This window comes from Choloepus didactylus, chromosome 1 (genome assembly GCF_015220235.1).
Source record: "Choloepus didactylus isolate mChoDid1 chromosome 1, mChoDid1.pri, whole genome shotgun sequence".
NCBI lineage: Eukaryota > Metazoa > Chordata > Mammalia > Pilosa > Megalonychidae > Choloepus > Choloepus didactylus.
Window position 1 is genome coordinate 89,546,042 of NC_051307.1, and position 16,522 is coordinate 89,562,563.

The 16,522-nt window shown below is 36.7% G+C and overlaps 1 protein-coding gene across 1 annotated transcript in view; it reads left to right on the plus strand.

Annotated features, from left to right (window-relative positions):
• Nucleotides 1–16,522, plus strand: part of SLC49A4 (solute carrier family 49 member 4) — a 161,459-nt gene that overhangs the window by 15,639 nt on the left and 129,298 nt on the right. Inside the window, exon 2 of the mRNA XM_037836960.1 lies at nt 6,725–6,818. Coding sequence (XP_037692888.1) covers nt 6,725–6,818 — 94 coding nt within the window. The remainder of the gene's footprint in view (nt 1–6,724; nt 6,819–16,522) is intronic.

The following is a 16,522-nucleotide window of genomic DNA, read 5'->3' on the forward strand; positions in this document are numbered from 1 at the left end:
CTTTCCAGGGAATGGTTACGATAGGAGGTAAGGTCAAAACAAGGGAAGGAGCTAATGGTGAGCAGTTCTCCTTCTGTGGAAAGCTCAACCTTAAGATTCTGGTGACCTGTTAGCAAGATTGACTCAGGAGCTTGGAGAAAATTTGCCATGCATATAGCAATGTAGGAATTAGATTTTGTATGGGGGTTTGGATGGCATATCCAGCAATTGTGCAACTGTCCTCTCAAGGCTAAAACTTGTGATGATTTTATAACAAAGTTTTCCTTCCACTTTGCCTCTTCTGTGAAGCAAGGAAGGTTATAGGTGGACAGAATCATGAGAGTTAAAGTAAAGAAAGCCATTCTTTTAAAATCTTATAACTTCAATCCTAAATAGCAGAACCAGAAGGAAATATGATATCTTTATCCCTTATCATGTAATTCCTCCTAGCTACCAAGAAAATGATTCCAACCACTAGGAAAGAGGCAAGCGGACATTAGTCTATAACAGATAAATAAAATCCAACCAATAAGGAAAAGGAGAATGCATGGCCAAGCAGTACAGTCTGTATTAATCATCACTTATCTTTGGCTCTTCTGAAAAGTAACTTCAGGTCTGTGATAGTTCACAGGTATAACCGGGAGGTGAGGAGGGATTTCTGCTGGAATGGCTATCTTGCTTGGGTGGCAACAGCTCCACTGAGGCTTTAGTCTTATGAAGAGAGGATGGAGAGTTGCCTTCTTGGGTGGAGATAACTTTTGCTCTTGAGTCGTGAATCCAAGACCAGATTCCCTGCAACTTCAAAAGGATATCTTCAAGAATCTTAGATTGGACTCTTTTTCCTGGCTGTAGCAGAGAAGACTGAAGAGCACAAAGCCTGGTTGGGGGGAACTTCAGTGTCCATTTTTTCTGCTGAGACAATTTCTTGGGCATTTAATTTGGATAGTAAATCTCATCCGAGTAGTGGAATAGGAAATTTAGGAATATAGAAAAAACTGTGTTTCAAATTGGTATTTCCTATTTGGCATTCAAGGGGTCACAGGAAAGACTTGTGCGAATAAGATACCCCAATAACTGCTACAGTCTTAGTGAAAGATTTCCCTGTTTTGGGTTCGAAACAGAGTAGGTAGCTCCAGTGTCAATTAAAAAGTCTATAAGTTTATTTCCCACTAGTACAGATACCTGGTGGGAAATGGTGATATGCCTACTAAAGTTGGAAGGTGCCCTTGGTCCCCGTCATTCTTGGTTGCTCTCATACCCTGCAAGCTGAGGCTTTTGGTAGGTGGATTTGAGAGGTGTCCGGGCCTCCCATTTCTGGGGGTGACTCAGGCATTTTCGCTTCTGGTGGCTCTCTTCTCTGCAGTAGGCATGTTGTTGTGACCCTAGGGGACAGACATACTTCAGATTAGTTGGTAGGGCCATGGGGGTTTTACCCTTCATTGTTCTTCTTTGGCTCTTCCAATACATTTTGATCCAGCTCAGCTTTGGCCAATGGTTTCTCCCAGGAAGGCAGCTTGGCATTTCATCTGCTTTTCCTGAAACTGATCTTGGTTGTTAAAGACCTTAGAAGCAATCTCAATTAACTGAGACATTGGCATGCCTAATCCTCCTTCTAATTTCTGCAGTTTCTTTATGTCTGGAGCACTGTGGCTAATGAAAGTCATATTAATTAATCTCATGTTATCTGGATGCTCAGGATCCAGATCATTGTATTGTTTATATGCCTCAAAGATCTTTTGGGTTTTGGAACAGCTTTCTGTATTCCTGTTATGATGCACCCTTTATGGTGATCTAATTTAGCTTTCCCCCTGCTCATTTGATTTACAATGCGGCTCTATCATAGGAATGGCCAAAACTCCGGGAAATGCACTGGTCTGTTAAATTGGTGGTTATGCAGCCTGTTAGCTTCCTGTTGGGCTTTTTCAAGAACGATTCTACTTTCCTCAGAGGTGAGAGGGGTTTTTAAGACATCTGGAATATCTGCCCATGTAAGATTATGAGTAGCAAAAATACAAGTAAAGAGATTCTCCATTATCTTAGGGTCGTTCCAGTATTGAAGGCATATTGTGTTTCCAATTATACAGATCAGAGGTGGAGAAAGGAAAATGCACATAAATAAATCCTCCAAAGTGTCCTTGGTCATCCAGTCCAGCTGGAACTTGTCTGAGTGGGAATTCCTCTGCCTGGGATTGGGCAGTCCCCTGACAGGTATGAGGTAGGGAGACCATTCCTTCCAGATCAGGTGATAAAGGGGGACTTGACAAGGACTCACTCTGAGAAGAAGAGTCACCATCTTCCTCCTGTTCCCAGTGTAAAAAAGTAGGGGAGCCAAGGGAAGCTCTAAGTGTAATAGGGACAACCTCATTGGGACCGGAATCCCGCAGGTCCTGTTTTGCTTGGGACCAACATTTCTCTTATTTCCCAATTTCACTTTTCCTTAGCTGAGACCCAGTAAAATTTTCTCTGTTTGAATCATGATATCACTTCTTTTTTTGCAGATGTTTATTTTGGCATAGGGCCGTGAAGGATTGAACAAACTGAATTTCATCCCATTTCTCTTTCCTCTTACAAAATAATTCCAGTTATTTTGTTATAATAGTGTTACAATTAAGGGTCCCATTTTCTGGCTAGTTTTCTCCAGACTCTAACATATATTGAGGCCATGCCATGTTACAGAAAAATAGCATCTTTTTCTTTTTAATTGGTTTATAACTAAACTTAAACCAGTTATCTAAAACACATTTTAAGGGGCTGCAGCCATTTATGCTGTTAACATTTCCCATGGTTCTGTCAGTGCACTCAAAGTGTACACAGAACTAAATACAGTTAGACTTAGACTTGGTAGGCAAAGATTCTTTGTCAGAGTGGATCTGTAACTTTTAAATTCAGAATTTTGGACTAGAATGTGAGCCCTGCAGTGACTAACCCTTATAAAACTGGGACCTGCACCCAGTAACCAGGCTGGACTAAGGTGGGATTCAAACCCACAATCTTAATCAACAGCAAATAACCAGAAAACCAGAACAAATGAAAAGGTTTTGTAAAAGAGTAAGCACTACAACAGAGCTACTCACCCAGAAGATATCTGTACATCTGTTTCTGTTCTTGAAATGCAATTGTGCTATGGGGCTAACTTCACTGGCAATGGGAGTTAGTCTCGGTTGTAAACCCTCTAGACTAAACCAGTCTAGGTGGCCACGTGTGGCCAGTGGCTGAAAATCTCCATCCCATGGGGACTGTGGAGCCTCAAGCAGGAATCTCTAAGACCACTGTCTCATCTGGGTCACCAAATTGTTACCACCCAAAGCAGACTCATTGCCTGACGTGCACAGAAGTCAGTGCTGTAACACCAGGATTTTGAGAAAAGAATTTATTGCAAGGCCAGCCCAGCAGGAGATAGGAACTTAAGGGGAGCTCAGATCTGTCTCCCTGAGCAGAAGGGGTCTAGGGATTTTATACTGTTTGGGGAAGGTGGGCTTAAAGGAGTAGCTAAGAATAGGGTGAGATGATGTGGGTTAAGGGACAGGCTAAAGTGGAGCATACACAGTTTCAAATCATGTTACTTCATGCATCACATGTTAAAAAATGGTGGCTTAGCATTATCAGTGGATGTGGTTTTTACTATTATAATTAAGCAAAGGTGACTTTAGGTCAGAGTTTCTTCTGACTACCCATGCCCTAGTGGCTAGGGTTGCTAGAACTAGCTTTAGCTAGTGCTGCAAAGGTAGAGGAAACAATAACTTTTCTTGCAGTGAAGCAAACTTCTTCTGAATAAACATGAGGAGGTTGGAGCACAACCAAAGTAAATGGAAACTTCCGCAAACCTGTAAAGAGTGGGCCATTTAGAGCAAAAGTGGGTTAATTGGTGGCAGTTTCAAATATGGGAGAAATTTGAAGAAATGTGGTCACCTTTGCCACTCCTACTTAGTATGAGCCTCCTGTGAGATGTGCTTGCCACAAACAGTAAGGCAGTACTAGAAATATTAACAGAAGGAAACATTCCAACAGTTGAAATACATAGTCCATTGTAAAGTACCATTATATTACCATGGCCATAGGTAGAATATCATATCTATTTCTAGTTGCCTTAAGTTGTTTAGAAGAATACTTAAAAATTTTAATGTATCTATGGATGGAAAGGCATTGGTATACTGTGTCGTAAGACAAATGTTTGAAAGTCCTTGGAATTTTTTCACCCATGTAACTCCAGAGAACAGAACTTGAACCAATGAGAAGGCAGATTTAATATAAGGGAAAAAGTTTCTAAAAATAAGAATTCCCCAACAATGGAATTTTTGTCTTATGAAATAGGGAAATCTCATTTACTGAAAGTATTCAAATAAAGGCTGGATATAAAACCCTTCACTGTGTTGGAAGAGAGGTTTGGCTAGATGAGTTATTGGTTCCATATCAATTCTGTGTCTGTGATTCCATGTTTCAAACGAAATATAATGAATGGGGTCTTGCCTACAAGTAGGAGACAGTGACACACACACACACACACACACACACATATTCACATATATATACCAGGAATAGATAGTCTACATTAAATTTGAAGGATGTAAGTAATGCAAAAAAGAAATCATCAGAACAGGTCTGTATGGAATGGAATCATTGTAGTATATGATCAGTTTATTTATGAAAGATATGGGAAGAGTTGTAAATTGGATATGGGAGGTGTAAGGGAGTTCCAACTTGCAGGATCACTGGAGTAAACGCATGGATGTGGGGGTGGCTTGTACAGGGAATACAGTGAGGCAAAAGCAGATGAGTTAGGTGGGGTGGGGAGGACTACCACATCAGAAGCTAAGCTGCAGCTGAGTTGAGAATGGGACACAGTGGAGTGTATTGCAGATAGTTGTAATGGGAAGAAGAAATCTGCAAGAAAGACAGTATTTTCTGAGTAATGACCAGAGCTTGAGTGAACTGTGGTAATGAAGATGGAATGTAATGCACTGATTCAGAAGCTAGAAGCAGAGCTCAACATTTTATTAAAAGAGACAAAGGATTAATGAAGTAATGTAAAGTTTCCAGTCTAGGGAACTGAAAGATGGTACTATGTCTAATTGAGATGGGAAAAGTAGTTTGGAAGGGGAAAATAAGCATCTATATGTGATGTAACTTCATCGTCACAGTAGGTCATGTGTAAATGTACTTTCCAAGAGTGAGAAATTTTTGCTTTGCCAGCAAACTTCTCTGAGGCTAGAAATAAATTCTAGAAGTAATGTATGTTGAAATAATATTATTTTTCATGGATAAAGAGAGAACTACAGTGGGTTGCTCTTTGATACTATGGTGGGATGCCCTGTTATCCATGTGATGACCCTTGGCACAAACTTTCAAAAAAATTGATTGTATTTGAAACACAAAGGAAAAAGCTATCTGATCCACATTATCTTCTAAAGTTATAACCCATGCCTTTTTAATTTTTTAATTCAGTTTTATTGAGATATAGTCACATACCATGCAGTCATCCACAGTGTACAGTTGTTCACCATACGATCATATAGTTATGCATTCATCACCACAGTCAATTTTTGAACATCTTCATTACTCCAAAAAAATAAAAATAAGAATAAAAATAAAAGTGAAAAAGAACACCTAAAATATCTCATCCCCTCCCCCCAATTTTTCATTTAATTTTTGTCCCCATTTTTCTACTCATCTGTCCATACATTGGATAAAGGGACTGTGAGCCACAAGGTTTTCACAATCACACAATCACACCATGTAAACTACATAGTTATACAATCATCTTCAAGAATCAAGGCAACTGGGTTGCAGTTCAACAGTTTCAGATATTTCCTTCTAGCTATTCCAATACACTTATATAGCACATAAAGATACCCTCCAGAATGACCCCTTGACTTCATTTGAAATCTCTGAGCCACTGAAACTTTATTTTGTTTCATTTCACTTCCCCCTTTTGGTCAAAAATACTTTCTTAGTCCTACAATGCCAGGTCCAGGCTCATCCCTGGGAGTCATGTCCCACGTAGCGGGGAGGGCAGTGAGTTTATCTGCCAAGTCAGCTTAGAGAGAGGCCGCATCTGAGCAACAAAAGAGGTTCTCTGGGGGAGACTCTTAGGCACAAATATAAATAGGCTTAGCCTCTCCTTTCCACACCTTTTTTTTTTCAACAGTATCATTCTTTAAGTTGAAAATCAACAGATAAATCAAGAAATATAAAAAATCATTATTATACCAATAATCAAAGGATTTTAAAGAGTCACTTCCTATGACCCTATGACAAGTATTAGCAAATTGAGAGATAAAACATGTAATTGACAAGTTGTCACTTTTTGAGAAAATTTAAAGCGATAATCTGTCACATTACATTGCTTTTTTAGAGGCAATTTAGAGGTTTCTCTTAGCAGTTTGCATTTGAAATTATACTGAGATATAAAACTAAAGTAGTTAGACTTTTAAAATTATTTTCTTTATTTTTCAGTGTTATGGCTGAACAAGACAGACATTCTAACCCTTCATTTTGAAAACTTGTTAGTAGAACATCTCCTTCTATCCTTGATCTGATCATTCATGCTTTCTATTAAAGTTAGAATCATTTCATTTTTAGCATGTAGATCCCCCACACACACCACCACATTGGAAGTTACAGAGAAGGGCCATAATATTGGAATATAATATCAGTATGATTGAGTAAAAAAAAATCATTTTTCCTAACATTAGACTTACTTGAAGAAGAAATAGAAAATAATCTAGATGTCTTTGTTTCCTTTTAGGTCTTCGGGTAACTGTGCTTCTGACATCCTTCCTTATGGTTTTGGGAACTGGTCTAAGATGCATACCTATATCAGACTTATTGCTTAAAAGAAGGTAAATCCTATAAATAACTTCAAAAAATTTCGCCCCACTTTTCTCTTTTGTTATGATATGTTTGGTTATAAGCTTTTAGTAAGCAATCACTTTTTTAAGAGAATCAGTAGAGTCATATTTATAGAAGCGTTCATTTTTTTCTCTACATGATGGTTAATTCAGTGAACATTTATTGGGTGTCATATATAAGACACTATACTAGCTGTGGCAATAAAACAACAAACAAGTTAATCTTCATTCTCTCCAGAAGGTATGATTACTATGGAAGAATAATAGTATAACATAAGGAAAATAGTATAACATAAGGAAAAATCATGTAGTTAACACAATAGAAGTTTTGACTGTGAGAGTATCAAAAATAAGAGTTCATGAAGGAAGTACTAATTAAGCTAGACATTGAAGGCTGTAAGTATAATTCTGATAAATGTAGTTGGGGGAGGGTATTCCATGGTGAGGGAACAGCAGGAGTGAAGACATGGAAGCAGGTAAGCACAGGCCTCTTCTAGGATGGGTAGATAGTTTTATTTGTATACAGCAGTGTTTTTGTTACCAGGGTCTATGGATTTATTCTTGGGAGAGGGGTGAGTTTTATGAAGATTTTTTTAATTTTTGTTTTCATCTTGTTTATGATGATTATTTTACCAGTAAAGTCTTCAATTGAAAGACATTTTTATAGATTAGGATGTCAGTTTCTTAGTGTTTCTCAAACTGGGATCCTTGGATGCGACCTTGAGAGTCATTGAGAAATGTTTCCCTTTAAAAAGGTACCATAAATTACTCAAGTTTGGGAAACACTGGTGTTCCAGTTTGCTAATGCTGGCCTTTGCAAAGCACCAGAAATGGATTGGCTTTTATAAAGGGAGTTTATTTGGTCACAAAATTACAGTCTTTAGGCCATAAAGCGTCCGAAGTAAGACATCAACAACCGGGTACCTTCACTGGAGAAAGGCTATTGGCATCTGGAAAACCCCTGTTAACTCAGAAGGCACGTGGCTGGTGTCCGCTTGCTCTCAGGTTGTGTTTCAAAATGGCATTCTCCAAAATGTCAGTGTCAGCTTCCAATAGCTGTCTTCAAAATGTGTTTCTTAGCTGCAGCTAGCAGTGAGCTCCTTCTGTCTGAGCTTTTATAGAGCTCCAGTGAACTAATCAAGGCCCACAGTGAATGGGCAGGGCCACACCTCCATGGAAATCCTCTAATCAGAGTCATCACATACGGTTGGGTGGGTCACATCTTCATGGAAACAACATAATCAGAAGGTCCCAATCTAATCAACACTAATACATCTGCCCCCACAAAACTGCATCAAAGATAATGGCATTTGGGGGGACATAATACATCCAAACCAGCACAACTGGTCTGCAGAATAAGGTATAAGAATGGGATATAAAGAGAAAAGGTTGGAAAAGAGTATCCTGATTATGAAGGGTCTTGATGCCATTCTGGAGAACTTGTCTTTCTTCACTAGACATTGGTGGCAGTGGGGAGCCACTTAGGTTTTAATCAGAGCAGCAACAGGATCAGACCTGCTTTGTGGTATGTAGGATTGATTATTGTGGGTAGCCACTGCTGGCAGGAGACCAGGGAAGATGCAATGAGAGCCCAAGCCGAAGTCATTCTTTTGTTCATGTGTTAATATATTAGTTTACTCATTCAACAAAATTCACTGAACTCCTACTATGTGCCAGGCTCTTTTCTGGGCATTGGGAATATACCAAAGAACACAACCGATAAAAATCCCTACCTCATGAAGTCTACGTTTCAGTCAGGGAGACCAACAATAAACTACCTAAGTAAAACATATAGTATACTAGATGGTGTCAAGTGCGATGGTGAAAAAAATAAAATAGGAAAGAAAGATTTGAAATGGCAGGGGAAGGATGGTAAAATTTCAGGAAGAATGCCCAGGGAAAACCTTATTGGGAAGGTAACGTTTATAAATAAAGACCTGAAGGAAGTAATGGGCAATGCAGTATCAAAGGGACAAGGATTTCAGGCAGAGAAAGCAGCGAGAGTAAAGGTGAAAGGGGAGAACACACCTGGCAGATAGGCCAGTTTAGCTGGAGCCCCCTGAGTGGTAAGAAATGAGATCAGAGCAGTTACTATAAAGACTTCACCTTTTTCTGACTTAGGAAGCCATTTGCAGTTTTGAGTTGAGGAGTGACGTGATCATAGGTTACAATATCGAGAACAGAGTGAAGCTGGAGGTCAAGGGCAAAAGTCAGGAGACCAAAGAAGAAACTAGTGCAATATCCACTTGAGAGATCTGGTGGCTTGGGCCAGGGTGGTGGCAGTGAGACATAATAATCTCATAACAGTTTGAATGATTTGCTGATGGAACAGATGTGGGAATAAGAGAAAACATCCAGAATGACTCCTTGCAGTTAGAAGTTGTTGTGGGAATGGAAAGGATAGCATGAATGAGAAAGAGAACATGGGAGAAAGATACTGGAGACAATATAATCGAGGTTTCACTCTGGAGACTGAAATGTTGATTCCATTAACAGTGGTGGGGAAAGCAGGAGAGAGGAATGGATTTTAGGGATAAGATGTTTACTTTAGTTTGAAACAGAATTATTCAGTTTCATAATAAATACTGTTCATTTTCAAATTTTTAAAATATGTCCTCTTATCAGAAAATTTAGAGTATAAATGTTTCATATCTTAAAAGAAAGATAGCAAAATCATTTAGATAACTGTGGAAAACTAGATATCTTCCTATCTGCCTGAGGTTAGATTTTAACAGAAGAGTTTCATTATTGTATTTGAGGTACTCTTAATTTTTCAAACATCCAGTTTTTTTTCCTCACTTTTTAAAAAAATTGAGGTGACATTCATATAACATACAATCAGTCCTTTTACAATGTACAAGTCATTGGCATTTAGTGCATTCAAAATGTTATGCAACCACCTCCTCTCTCTAGTTTCAGAACTTTTCCTTTACCCCAAAAGAACACTCCATACCCATTAAATAATCACTTCCCATTTTCCCCTTTCCCCCGTTCCCTGGCAACCACTAATCTGCTTTCTGTCCCTATGGATTTGTCTATTCTGGATATTCCATATAAAAGGAATCATACAATATGTGACCTTTTGTGTACGGCTTCTTTCACGTAATATAATGTTTTTGAGGTTCATTCAGAAGTTGTAGCCTGTACCAGTACTTTTATTCCTTTTTATAGCTGAATAATATTTCATTGTAAAATATACCACAATTTGTTTATCCATTCATCCGTTGATAGACTACCCTAGGCTAGTATGAATAATGCTGCTATAAACATCCATGTACAAATTTCTGTGTGGACATTTGTTTTCATTTCTCTTGGCTGTATACCTATGGGTGTAATTGCTGGGTCACATGGTAACTCTATGTTTAACTTTTTGAGCAACTGCAAAACTATTTCCCACAGTGGCTGCACTATTTTATATTCCCACCAACAGTGTCCAAGAGTTCCTGTTTCTCCTCATTCTCACCAATACTTATTTTCCATTTTTTTGCTATAGCCATTCTAGTAGGTGTGAACACAGTTTTATTTTGAATATCCACAGTTTCTAATACACAGTTTTTTAAATACAGATTTCAATATAAGCTTGAATTCAACAATACATTCTTTAAAAATGCCTATTAATATTTTATTAGCTTTTCTTCTGTTTTGGGGCCATTTATGCTATTACTTCTCTGCACTCGTATATTCCTTTATTCCTTCCAGATATTAAATTCTAGAAGTAATAAAGAGTTGACCCTTTGTCTGGGTATGAAAAAGAAATAGAGCACATAAAAAAATGTAAACAAAGGTAGGAAAGATAATAAAGAGAAATAAAATAAAGAGTGTAGAGAAACTCTTTTTCATAAACAGAGGGTAGAAACTGAATTTTTCAATCTTTGTGCATTTATCTATAAAGAATGATAGGAATATTATCGTTTTTAAATAAGACTTCATTTTGTGTTCATATAGTATTTCTTTTAAGCAGTATTATTAACAATGTGATATGCAGCTGTTAACATGAAAATGTTACAATTAGAATATGTATATTGACTAGTAGATTCAATGGATTGCCACTTTTAAGCTTCAAAGCCAGAAATGAAAAAAACATTTAACAATCTGGTTTTTGTCCCTGTTTCACTTGGAGCTTTTCAGGCTTCTGACCCAGTATTCTGGAATGGTGCCCCTGCACCCTTGACTTCCTGTATCTTAGCTCCCCTAAGTCTCAAGATACGTGAATAGCTGAATAGCAGCTTTCTGATGAGCCCTTTCCTCAATCTAAACTATTCTTACCACCTCCCTCATGGTATTCTACCACTGCATAATATCAGTGTTTCTTTTATCTGCATAATAGCAATGGAAATTCAGAAAAAAATATTCTGACTCTTTTCTCTTATTAGCAGCATAAATAAATAAGGAACTTGGAATAATGCAGTTAAAAAGCATTTCTTCTACATCTGGAAGCAAATCATACAAAAAAAAATTGTAGATGGCATTACTCCATAGCCAGGGTTGGCATTACTCTGTATTGTGAAATGTGATATTACATGCCCAGTAAACAACTTAAGGACTCCGGGAAGGTGAGTTTATAATTACAAGTAATATCAGCCATTAATCATAGGCATATTCAGTGATTTCCATAACACAGACCATACTATCTTTCAATTCAGAGTTATTTTCATTGGTATTAATAATAGATAATATCTACTAATGTGTTAGATAGTTAAATAGTATGGTTCTAGGTATCATCACTTTCTAAATTTTCTAAAATTACACTCCACTGTGAAATGCTTTGCAGCTGGCAAAATTATATTTAAATGACAGTAACAGGAAAAGATGGGTTATTTAATAAATGCTTTCAACTAAATGACAACTACTTAGCTATCTGAAAAAAAAAAAAAAAAAAGAAGAAGAAGAAAGAGGCAGCTAGATCCCTGCCTTACCACTTTTGTAAATTCTAGTTGGATCAAGATTTAAATGTAAAAAAAAGGGGCCATCAAAATATTAGAAGAAAACTAAAAACAGAAACTGTTTTTAGTAATCTTTGAGTGGAGAAGCTCTTCCAACTAAGACATAAATCCCAAAAGCCATAAATGGAAAGATTAGTAAATTTGATTATATGAAAGTTTAGACTATGTCTATATCAAATATATTATAAAACAAAACCAGAAGAAAAATGAAAATACTGGGAAATATTTGCAACAATAAGACAGAAGGGTAATGTTTTTTTAGTTTAAAAGAATTATTTTGAATCAATAAGAAAAAAATAGCAACCCAGTAGGAAAATGAATGATGGACATGAGCAAACAATTACAGAAATTGAAATACAGAACACATAGACTTAAGAAAAGATGTTCACCTCTCTGACATAATTAAATAAATGAAAATTGAAGCAACAATTAGACATCTCTGTTTATTGTCAAGGATGAAAAAAAGTATGCTAATGTTCTGTGCTGACTGAGTGGTAGGGTAAAACAGGCACAGCTGATATGCATGTAGTCTGATATATGTTCTTTAGGGGTATTTGGAAATATTTACCAGATTCAAAGTATCCATGTCCATTATTTGCACTTCTAGAAATTTAGCCCATATATAAACTTCTGCCAGTTTGTAAAGACAACCATATTTAAGCTGCCTTGCTTGTTATAGCAGAGTTGAATGCAATCCAAATGTCATCAACAGAGACTGGTTATAGCACAGTATATAGTGAAATAGTATGCAGCTGTGAAAAGGAAGTAAAAGTTCTTTTGGTGCTGATATGGAAATATCTCCAAGATATATTGTTCCATAAAAAATATGGGAAGGAAATATATGCCAGTATTTGGCAAAGACTATTTCTGGAAAAAACTATTACCATTGATTGTTCCTGGGAAGGGGTCCGGGGAACTAGAAGTCTGAGGTGGGAAGAAGATTTACTTTTTATTTTATACTCTTTCCTACGCTTGGGAATATTTTTACCTTGTTGCTTGAAAACACAGGTTAAGTAAAATTAAAAGGACCACATCAGAGCTTCAATAATGAGAAGAAGAGACAAGGAAGAGTCACAAATAAATTTCCCCAGCATAAAAATATAAATCCCTTTATGTAAAATAAGCATTTGATAGATTTAAGAATAAAAACCTCTCCTCTGTAAAGAACATGAGATTCAGATTCCCCCAGATAGGTGTTTTTTTAAAAGTGTGCTCAACAGATTTAACTGCTTGTTAAAAGTATAGATCCCCAAGCTTCACCTCAGTCCTGCTGAATTAGGCTCTGGGGTGAACCCCCAGAATCACAGTTTTTAACAGGCCCCTCTAATTAATCTTATGCTCTTTTAAGTTTGAGAACTGCTGCCCTAGTTACTCACTTTAAATAGTAATAAATTAAGCAAATTGCATTGTGCTTGCCCATCCTACAGTATAATCGTATAATGTAATGTCTTATTTTAAAGCAGATTAAGATTTAGCCTCTATTTAATAATTCTTTTTGCCTGAATTTAGTTCTTAAAACTCTAAGAGTTGAGTTTCATGACTATATTTCTGGGTGGTGGTAAAATGGGCTTCACATAAGAAAGGATAAGACGATAAGGATAAGCATTTACCAGGAAAAAAATGGGGTGAAGGGGGGCAGGGTAGAGTAGAAAGGTATGTAAAATGATCTTCAGAGTTTGGAAAATATATATTTTTTAAATTATATATATTTAAAATATATATATATTTAAAATATTTATTTTTTAAATTTTTCTTTGATTGTTTTTGGGATATAGTTATTTCTGAGACATATACAATATCACATATGAGTTTTTAATTTACTTTTTTCTTGTTAAATCTAACATACATATATATTACCAAAAGGAACAAAGAATTAAAACATTATTTTATCTGCAACAAGATGATTATAGGAATAGAATAGATAGTCCAGAAGCAGATGTTGACAATAATTTAACATATAATTAAAAAACCCCATCATAAATAGTAGATTTACTAAATAAATCCCATTTTATTAAATAGGTTTATCTGTTAAGTGTTTGGGCAAATTGGTTAACTATTGGGGGGAAATAATATTGGGTCCTTACTTTACACCATGAATCAAAATATATTCTGGATGGATTGAAGAGTTGCATATTTCAAGTGAGACAGTGTAGAAAGGAAAATGAATCTTATTCCTAAAGAGATTGCTTTTTTCCAAGCATTAAAACAATGAAAGAAACCACAAAGGGAAAGATTTGTAGGTTTGAGTACATGAATAGTTTGAACTTTTCTGTTTTAGAACAAATCATAAAATTAAACGGCAAACTGGGAAAAATGTGTGGGAAATATAACATAAATAATATGTAATATATAAGCACTTTTGAGAATTTAATGTAAAATGGACATAGCAGATATATTTAACAAATATTTTCCAGATTTGATCATTTGAATTCCTTATTTAACAGCCAGTGCTTACTGACAGCCTATATATTAGTAAGGTTCAGGCTAAGCTGTGTAATGAAGAAACCAAAAATATAGACGCTCAATAAGATGGAAGTGTATTCTTCTCTCATGTAACAGACAGTCCCAAAGATGGTGGGCTGTTTAAGGCATGTGGGCAGCTCTGTCCCATAAGGTAGTCCAGGCACCCAAGTTCTTCTCTGTTGTTCCATCACTGGCTCATTAATATGCTTTCATTCTAGCCCATAGGAAGGGGAAGGAGGACATCTAGGGCAAGTGGCTACATCTTTAAGGTGGTGACTCAGTGGTTGTATCTAACATTTCCACTAAAATCCCATTGCTACAGACTTGGTCACATAGCCGCACCTAGCTATAGGAGAGACTGGAGATGTAGCTCAGCAGCCATATACGCAGTTAGAACTCAAGATTGCTATAATTGAAAAAAGAAAGGGAGAATGAGATACAATGGGACAGTTAATAGTTTCTATCATGAAATAACTCCATGTATCCATGCACTCCCCTCTTCCCATACAAAGAATGTATTCATCCTTTCCTCAAAGGAGAAAACCCACAGTCCTATTCAGCCATTGCATCCAACTAAAAATCCAGAATTTCTAAGTTCTGTTAGTTATTTGTGGCTCTCTGGGAATAGCTCCTTTGATTATTCTCTGTGGCTTTTGGCTTTGTCCTCTGGGAGGTTCTTTTTTTTGTCCATTATCATCTGTGGCCACACTAAAATGAACATTGGAGAGTATGCCCTTCTTTGGGACTTCACAAACTTTTCATGTCTCAGATTCTTCCTTGTCCTGGTTTGGGGACCTGAGGATTGCTTTAAGGATCAAACAAATTCAAAGTTTTGTAGAACTGTCTTGTACTGTCTTTGGAAATATAGTTCTCTTAACTTATTAAGCTTTCTTTTTTTTTTTTTTTAAATAGAGAAGTTGCGTGTTTACAGAACAATCATGCATAAAATACAGGATTCCCATATACCACCCTATTAACACTTTGCATTGGTGTGTTACATTTGTTACAATTGATTAAAGCACATTTTTATAGTTGTACTATTAACTATAACTTACTAGGCTTCTGGTCTAATTCTGTTCAGTAGGTTCCATGTAAATATAGATACACCGAAAGATTTTTACTTCTGGTTGATTCTTTTTTTTTTTTTTATTTTGAAATAAATTCAAAGTTATAGGAACAGTTGCAAAAACAATACTAACCCCATACACAGAACTCCATCATACCCTGACACCCTTCCCCCGATAGCCCAATCCACCTTTAGCATGCTGTCAGATCGCTTTTTCTTTCCCTCCCTCCCTCCCTCCCTATCTATCTTCCATCATCTATTGCTCTGTCTTCTGAACATATGAGAGCTAGCTGCACACATCCTTGAACAAACACTATAATTCCCATATACACTTGCCATGAACAAGAACATTCTTTTATGCAATCCCGTTAAGCGCAGCTAAGAAGTACAAGAGATTCAACAATGATACAAAGCTTACATTCTACATTTCCTTTTCCTTATGTCTCATCTGTGTCCCTTTGAGCCTCCTGTCCTCCATCCTCCAATCCCATCCAGGTTCATCCTTGGCATTCAATTGTCATCTATTTAGACTGTCTTTTTTTTTTTTTTCCAATTGTGGAAACATATATACAGCTTAAATCTTCCCATTCAACCCCCTCCCTAGCCTTCCATTAGTGGGATTAATCACCTTTAGAATGTTGTAATGCTCTTTCCCACCATCCACTACTAGAAATTTCCCTTCACCTCAAACAGCAACCCTACACTCATTTCTTAACTCCCCATTGCCCCTTCCCCCATTTCTCTTAACCCATACTCTACTTTTCATCTCTATGGTCATATTCTCTGATAATTTCTTTGTGTTTACTGTGGGGCTTAAAATTAGCCTCTTAAATCCATAACAATCTTGTTTTTCTTTGATACCACCTTCACTTCAGTAGGACACATAAACTATGTTCCTATACTCCTCCATTACCCCACCTTTAAATAGTTGTCTAAAATTACATATTTTACGTTGAGTTCAAAACCACTGATTTGTTATTAGAATTTGTGTATTTTATATCATGTAGGAAGTAAATAGTGGAGTTACAATTCAAAAATCGTTGACTTCTATTTGTATTCCATTGTGGTTGGAGAATGTGCTTTGAGTATATTCAAATTTTTTTTTTTAATTTCTTCAGGCTTGTTTTATGTCTCAGCTTATGGTCCCTTCTGGAGAAAGATCCGTGATCACTAGAGAAAAATGAGTGTCCTGGTGATTTGGGATGTAAGGTTCTATATATGTC